The sequence below is a fragment of the Telopea speciosissima genome, chromosome 2 (assembly GCF_018873765.1).
Source record: "Telopea speciosissima isolate NSW1024214 ecotype Mountain lineage chromosome 2, Tspe_v1, whole genome shotgun sequence".
NCBI classification, from domain to species: Eukaryota; Viridiplantae; Streptophyta; class Magnoliopsida; order Proteales; family Proteaceae; genus Telopea; species Telopea speciosissima.
Window position 1 is genome coordinate 74,611,755 of NC_057917.1, and position 8,842 is coordinate 74,620,596.

An 8,842-nucleotide genomic window follows, 5' to 3' on the forward strand; every position below is an offset into this window, starting at 1 on the left:
AGCCAAAATACACACAATCAACACCCAACAGCATCATCCATCATGCATGTCACCATGTGATCCAAAAACAGTAATTGAGAAGCCAAAACTTTGTGGGCCCAGCTTCGTTGGCATTGACATTTCTAGAACTCCACAATAATTTAACCCCTCTCTCTCCCACAATATTCTCTCCATTCCTCTCTTCTCCCCTCCCATCTCCTTCAAGGAGAACAGCCTCTGCTCTGCTTTGCTCTGTTCTCTTCTTCTTTTCTTCTCCTCCTTTTCCCTCTCTCTCTCTGTCTCTTCCTCTGTTTTCTTCTTCTAAAAATACATCCATGGATACTGCTCAAGATCATGTAGCCTCCTCACCCACATTCCCAACTGCAGAAAAGAAGAGAACCCACCAAGAATGTGAAGATAGTCATGAACCTCGCCAGTCCTCTAATGACTTCCTCCAAAGCAGAAGACATTCCAAGGCCATTAACAAAAAGCTTCAAAGGAAGCAAAGAAACACAAGGGCAAAGCTTCAGAAGAGCAATGCTTGTGTAGATCAGGTTGATGAGGAGAAGGTTGGTATAGAGAAGAGAATCATGTTGTTGCAGAGTATCATCCCTGGAGGAGATTCACTTGGGATCGACAAGCTTTTTGAAGAAACAGCTCTCTATATATTGGCTCTTCAAGGTCAAGTGAAAGCCATGAAATTTCTTACCAGCTTCTTTGAGACCCTTGAGAAGGAGAAGTCCATGTCCAAGTTTGGAGGTTAATAATAAGTTCTTCATTAATCCTTCTTCTAGCTAGTTCTCTGTAAACCCAATTGCTTCCCTTTCTCTTTCTCTGTTTTTTTTTTTCTTCAAAATTTCTCTCCTTAACTTTTCTATATTTCTTGGGGAAGCTGGCTGGTAATGTTCTAGCAAGTCTAATTCATGTATATTGGAAATTAAGGAGAGATACCATCATAGTTTTTTCACATTTACAGCTACCCTAATATGCTTTTCTTTTAATTTTGTATATTTATGTTGGCCATTGATATTGAATGGATTGGACCCACATGAAGGAATATCTTCAAACAGTGATGATCAGGTGCTTCTTACCGGACGGTCCTGATCTTTGACCAGCATTATTAGATGATATGCATAGAAGTTGCAGTGAAAGAAGAGATGAAGGCAACTAGCTAGGTAAGGGACCATTATTTTCACTTTCATTGAGAAAGGCTAGCACCTAGAAGCCTTATCATTAGAGTCACTGGATTAGATAAAGTTCTAAGTTCAATTCCCCAATCCATGAATGGTTAGGTAAAGAGAATCAGATAGACTTTTAGACTTCACAATTGGGTTTGGATAGTAAAAGGAAAATGAGAAGGTAATGGGTCTAATTTGCTTTTCAGGTGCCACTTGCCCATGGGCCTTTCTTCTTCCCATGGGTCCATGTAAGTGAACAATGTTGGCCCACCTCCACCTTCACCTCTTCCCTACTCAAAACTCTATGGGGAAACATGATTATGAATGTCTGTTGGAGTGAGTGGCAAATACGTGGTGTTACATCACAACCCTTTTCTCTATCTTTTATGCCCACACAGTAAGATAGCCTACAGGTTATTGCCTCCCCACCTTGTCCTTCTTAGAGACAAAATCAAAGATTTTGTTGTTTCTCTTGTAATGCAATGGAGTGACAAAGGATTCGGGTCAAATCCAATCCCGACCCAAATATGAAAAGTTTGGGTTCCTTGAAATGACTGCATCACTGGCATGTTGGCTGTTCAATGTTCAATCTGGTTTGTTGGAATTTGGGAACAGAGGAGATGGGAAAGAGTAGTATATTGGCCTATTGGGGAGACCAGAATGGGTTTCACTGCCTCTTCTTGTTGAGAGGGGAGAACCTAGATGTCACTAAGTGCAGTGTTGTTAACATTGGGCTGATCTCTGAATGTTGATCAGGATTCCCCGGATTCCTGACAGTCCCAGACTTGCAGCACTATCACTTTATCCCAATTGCACTAGACATGGTGACATTTAGCCTGCTAACAGTATATTTCAAGATGGGAGGGAATATCTATGCATCACTATACCAGTGAAGTATAACATTTTACTATTTGTCACATGAGTGAGGATAAGGTAAATGTCTCATCGATTTGTATTTTATATTCATTTTCATCTGATGGCATTTTGGTAATTTTATTAAAATTTTGAATCGGAGTTTAAAACACATTTTTCTTTTGGGTTAAAATTTGATCATTGAGATGTATGGGGTCATGTGGGGTCTTTTATCACATGAACTAACGCAAATACTGTCAAATGGCAAATAATGAAGCACTATTATACTTCTCTAGGCATTTTGATGCCCGAAAAGATTCCTTTCAAGATTGGTAAGTCCATCCAATATTGTAAGCCACCCAAGTGTCATTTGTCAATTTTAGCTTGAAACAAGCATAGGACATCAGTGAAAAGAGCAAGTCTAAAATTTCATAAAATTACAAGAATGTCATTATATGATAATGAGTCCAACCACATATACAGTACATGGTGAAGAAATGTGAATTATGAGAGAGAGGAGTCAATAAGAATCAAAGTTAAAAAAAGTCTTTATCCTCGCCGTCTTCTTTATATGAAAATCAACAGTTAGAAAGCCATTCTCTTGACTCATACTATTGAGAATTTGACTCCACGAGAACTTGAACAAATGGTCTGGACCTCATAAACTAATCGAACTTGAACAAATGGTCTTTCTTCACTCTTGACTAGAGCAAAGCATTGAAAATCCTTGTGTCAGTAGTTCGAATCTACTTCTAAGCGGGCAAAAGGTCCAAAGGATACGTATCCGCTAGGGAACCGGGGCATCCATAGCGAATCAAGGAGACGAAGAAAGCCTTTCTACTAGGCTGAAAAACCTATCTAAGGGTAAGTTATCCTAAGGGAATAAATTGAATAGAAGAGAAAATTTTAGACTCTTTGCCAAGCATAAACAGGAGTGAATGCTTGATGGGTAGCGCTCAAGTCATTTAGTTAACACTGTACCTCCGAAGAAGATGTGACCTAATTAATGTCAAGCTTCATTCCCTTTTGTTTTTTTTTTTTTTGTTTCTTCCTTTTGCTTTATAATCTACCTGATCAAGGGTTACATGTAAGAAAACATATATGAGGTCGCTAGGTTGGCCAACACACTCCTTTTATCCTGGACCGAAAGTTCAACCCTAAAAAGTAAAAAGTGGAAACCCTACCCAAAGATACTACTTTCATCATCAAAGAAACCCTATCTAAGATATTATCTTTTGGTCATCTTAGATCATTATATATGGGAAAATTTATATTTTTGAGGACCATTTCTCTCAAAGTAGGTTATGTATTATTCAAAAACTTTTCAGAGGTGAGCTGGGAATATGTCATATATGATCATTGATTAGCACTCATCAATACCCTTTGTTCACGGGTCAAAGATAATTTCCTTGGTAGGGTGTCAAGAGGAGCTTTATCTTGATGGTTCAAATTCAATCACATGGTAATTTTGTTGGTCTTCAAATTTTATGAATTTATTATGTATATTAACGTACATATTTTCATCATATATTACGTTATCAAGGTTTTTAATTGAATTTTAATTTTAGCACTTTCAGTCTATTATTGAAAATAGAATAATTAAAATCCGATACATGATGAACCATATAGTTGAGATAGATGTCTAAATTAGATACATAGCTATTCCATGGGGTTACAATTAGCAATTAAATGGTCGATTGTTAAAAGGTTGAGCTGTTTAGATAACCTCATCTTGATTGGACTATATACTCAAAATGTTCCTTAACCTATGATGAAAAGATAATCACTTCATCCATGAGATCTTCGGACCTTCAGGAATAATAGGTGGGAGTTAATGATGGCATTTACTCTTCTCAGAGTCCAATATTAATGATGGTGTCAAATTACCATAGGTGATGAGATTCTCTATTCACCTACATTGAAAAAAAAAATTCCTCAATTTTAACTGTAAAGGTCTATCCTTCTTGGGGATACTCTCGATGTGAACCCCCTTCATTTTACATCTGGAAATGGGCCATATTCTTATTCTCATCCAATCATAGGAGAAATGTTTAATTAATAATTATAACTTTAAAAAATTGGTTAGAAATTGGAGGTGAGGATCGAACTAAATAGCATTTTTATAATTTTTAAATATCTTAATTATAGGATCCAAAGGTAATAAACATGCTCATATCATCATCTAATCATGAATTGATGAGTTTCCAATAAATCTGAATTCTGAGAATATCTAATTTTCTGTTCTTATTAAGTATGGCACAAGCACCATTGATAGATCATGAGAGAAATCCATTTATACATAAGGTGATGGGCCATATGATTGCGATAAAATTTAATATACAACCTATCAATTTTTGCATTATCTTGCACAACTTGTAGAGTGACCAAATGAACAATCCATGAGGCAAAACAAGAGAGAAGTGTAATATAGTGATCCATCCTATTTGGCAACCTTTTTCTCTTCTTATTTTAAAATAGCGCAAATGTTCTTTGCACTAGGGCGTAGGATACACTCAGACACATGGGGGATGGGCAAAATGACCACTCCACCATGGTTTTACTGCACGGTATTAGAATAGGTACTGATCAACTCGAAAATCGATACAGTATCAAATAGGTATCGATAAGGATCAGTCGTATCAGACAAATTTGCTCTTGATCCTCCTTTAAAAATAGGTTTTTTGACCATCTTAATCCTTGTCCGTACCGTGTTACCGATACTATATCGGCACAGTATCAGGATCGGCAAGGTGCAAAACCAGTACCCCCTGAATGATCGCCCCATGTGTCTGGACGTAGTCTGCGCTTCGTACGCTCTCAAACAGAGAACATCACCCCCTTCAAAATAAAGGTAAAAAATTGAAAGGCTAATAATATTAATACAAGAGAAGTGTAATATAATAGAGAGGTCCATGTATCATGCCATGCCATGCCAGTGATAAGAGTACTCTTTATTCATGTGGTTCTTCCAGTTGGTCTCCTATCTAACCAACAGTTCCATTAACATCAATCTTCCCACAAAGCATTAGGTAGGTGAATTTTGATAGTATTACTTAAGGGAGGATGGAATCTTCAGCTTTTGCTGGTCTAAAAGCAACACTTCACACAGGCCTTAAAGCTTTTTTGTCTAGGACTATTTTGTTGAAACTCTATCTTCTTGACCAAAACTGGTTAAGGAAACCCAATTATATAGTTTCACAAAACCAGTGGTTAATTTGATTGGCCCAATAAGAAGATAAGGTTATTATTGGTAGAATGCATTTAATTGAGGGTTAAAGCACATGGTCACCACTGTCCACATTTCACTGGAATAAACCAAATAAGGCTGACTATGACTCAAAAGAGGTTTCAACCTTTTCTTTTAAGTTGTCGATAAGGAGTAAAGGAAAGAGTGATGATCAGAAACAGAGCAGAACAGAACAGAGCAAAGTAATATATAGGAGGAGTGAGTGAGACCTCCATCCATGGCTCCATCTCTCTCCATCTCTCCATGGTTGAGGTAATTCTATGCTCTCCATCCATGCCAAAGGTTTCAGTCCTAACGTGGAAAAGTTGCAGAGGGCAGATGAGTTGTTTTAGCACATGAGAATGAGAAGTAATAATTGTTGTTTGGACCTTATATTTTGGCTATTCTGTAGTACTGATTTGGACATTTCTTCTTTGTTTTGAGGAATGGAGATAGGGATATCAACCAATCAACCCTAGCCTACTAGTCATCATTTTAGCTAGCTAAGCTGGTTTCTAGGCCTCTCTGTTTCTGTTTCTGTGGTCTCTTCAGTGTTGCTTCTTTGCCTCTTTTTTCCTGACTACCTCCTGCCCTCTGGGTGTTGATCGTTTTGTAGTTTTGTTTTCTTGTTAATGAATTGTCCTCTTATCACCACAGACTCACACACACACACACACACACACACACACACACACACACACACACACACACACACACACACACACACACACACACACACACACACACACACACACACACACACACACACACACACACACACACACACACACACACACACACACACACACACACACACACACACAGAGAGAGAGAGAGAGAGAGAGAGAGAGAGAGAGAGAGAGAGAGAGAGAGAGAGAGAGAGAGAGAGAGAGCGGGGCGGTCATTGCGTCCCTTTGTGTCTGGGCATAACGTACACGCTCTTTCCATCGAGTTCTTTCTTTTTCCCTCTTACAAATTATACTTTTTTTTACTTGTTGGGATTGAGTGTGTCTTGTATTCTGTAAGTCCATATAATTATCATTGGGTTTGTATTTGTAATTGGGTCAGATTTTGGATTTGTTACATGTATATGGTAAAATTGTAATTGTATGAAGATCGAGGTTTTTTGAGTTCCTTCTATATTGTTTCTATCGGGAAAAACTTAGATATAAGCAAGAGAAGTCATATTGCTAGAGAGGTGGAGAATGGTATAGAAAGTGTTTTAGGTTTAGTGGAAAATCTCTAATTCTCTCATGTGGATATCGACATTTATGCTGAAGCATGTTAAATTTCATCTATTGTGTGCTCTAGTTTGCTTGGTTTCTTTTTTATGGTTGTGCATTCGTCCCCAACAAATGGTATCAAAACCAAGGTGCTGTGGCAGAACTGGGTTGAAAACTCGATGTGTCTCAGAGGATGAAGTCGAAAAAGATCTCGATTGCTCCCATTTGAAGGGGAAGATGGGAAAGATATCGATTGCGTCTCTGTGGAGAGTTATAGGTACTTAAAAACGCCCATTTCTTAATACCTAATTTTTTAAAGATGAGTTATACCCAAATCCCTAACACTACTCCTATGCAAGCTAGGTTAGAGAAATAATATATTTTGTTTGAAAGAGTAAACACTTACTTACTTGGGCTCTTCGGCATATGAAGATCTAAAGAGTTAAGAATTTAAGGTGCCAAAGAGGTAACAGTAAAAGAACATCAAATATTCAAAGCTTGGAAGCTAGTAGGGAATCCTATAGACCAAAGTATAAAACCCAACAGTACCAGAAGAGAGTTGGATCTCATAATGGTGTATGAGAGGGTTCCCTCACGTGATTTGAGAAAAGACAACACACAAGTGGTTGAACTGAATGAAACGCCAATATCAGACACCTCAGTTGAACAAATTTATTATCTCTCTCTTTATTTCTGCTCTTCTCAATGGATTCATCCTTATTAGATACTTTAGCTAGTGCCTAGTGGGTCAAAAAGTAAGAGGGTTGTGCCCTTGTTTGTCTAAAGACTCCAAAGTGATGGGTTGTGAAGCTGAACCTGGATTTAAATCATGTAAGGGGAAATCTAGTATTTGATTACTAGGACCTACAAGTAAAGATTTCAATTCTTTGTGATCTTTAGAGGGTTAGAGTGTGAATTTCATGGGTCCCATTCAGGTGTCCATTTGAGCCTGAATCGATCAAGAACAAAAACAAAAAAGATTACTGATATGTACAAACACTAGAATTTGAAGTTCAAGTTGGATTGGGCAGGCTAGCCCAAGGGTACATAGCTTTATGTCTTCAACCCTAACCTTGCTTCAGCCCAACAAACCAAAATTCCAAAATTGGGTCAGATTGGCTTGGGTTAAACAGAATCATATTATGCTTCCGAAAGGGGTTGTCAAAAAATGAGACCGGAACCGACCGAATTCAGTAATGGTTATGATTTTTAGAAACCGTTTAAAGACCAAACCGATTGGACCAATTGTTTGGAACAAAACCCAGAAGACCGATAAAATTCAATATGGTTTTTACACTTTGTTCTTTTTTCATTTTTTTTCTTTCTCCGAGTGAGGAGACACTGAGTCTATGGTTACTTTACATGTGAAAAGGAAAAAAAAGGGCTAACATTGAAGACAACGAATAAAATTTCTAGAGTTTTGTTTAATTGTAGACAAACTTATGGTCTATGAATAATGTAAAAACTCAGGCAAAAACACAAAGTCAATGAAAACTTAGATTGATTCGGATCTGGTCTGGTCATATTTCTTAAATGTGAGTGAGTCTTCATTACTGCTAAGTCCTAACCAAGCTTCATATTTTTTTATTCGACTCAGGTGAATCACCCGAGTCATTACCTGTTTTTCCAACAATGCTATCAACTATTATGAACTTTATTTTTCATAGATTATATATTTGCACTAGATTATATTGATATTATACGTTGCCTATATGAAGACTCGTTATTTAATGTTAAATTTGGGACTGGATAGGCTGAACATGATCCAGCCCAAGTTGAGATGTTGGGCCTTATAGCTCTTTGGTCCTTTCAAATCCAAAATCTTTCACGCTTTAGGTTACTTATATCTAAGGTAAACAAGCCCAACCCAAGCACAGAACAGCTGGGCTGAGCCCCAACTCTAGCACAGCCTTGGAATCCAATTTCCAAAAGTTGGGCTTGGCTGGGTAAGGATAACCCAAATGCAATTCAAATAATTCATTTTCTCCTTTGCCTTCTTCATCCTTTTTTTTCTTTTTTTTTGGTTAGAGCCTTCTTCATCCTTGAGGCTCCCTTTGTTTTAACATAATATATGTTACAGGAATTGCTACAAAACAAAAGGAAGTTGTATTGGTGTAGAAATAATTTTACTTAAATAATGTAATAAATATCGGTCGGGAAAGAATCTTCGCAAAGTGTGGGTAAGGCTGCATAAATTATGACCCTTCTTTAGTCTCTGTTGTAGCGGGAGCCTCGTGCACTGGATACACCCTTATTACAGTAACAAAACTTAGAGGGGTTTTCTATTTTAAATTTGGGAAAAAGAACGCTAACTGGTCGCGTAGTTCCTACGCCCAAACATAGGATTGTGTGAATTTACCACTTAACCCCCAATGAAAAAAAAA

At 37.6% G+C, this 8,842-nt stretch overlaps 1 protein-coding gene across 1 annotated transcript; it reads left to right on the plus strand.

Annotated features, from left to right (window-relative positions):
* Positions 1 to 203: 203 nt before the first annotated feature.
* LOC122652252 (transcription factor PAR2-like) lies at positions 204 to 944 on the plus strand. Its single transcript, XM_043845942.1, has one exon. It carries the CDS (start codon positions 315 to 317, stop codon positions 741 to 743), a length of 429 nt encoding a protein of 142 aa, XP_043701877.1. The 5' UTR covers positions 204 to 314; the 3' UTR covers positions 744 to 944.
* The last annotated feature ends 7,898 nt before the right edge of the window (positions 945 to 8,842 follow it).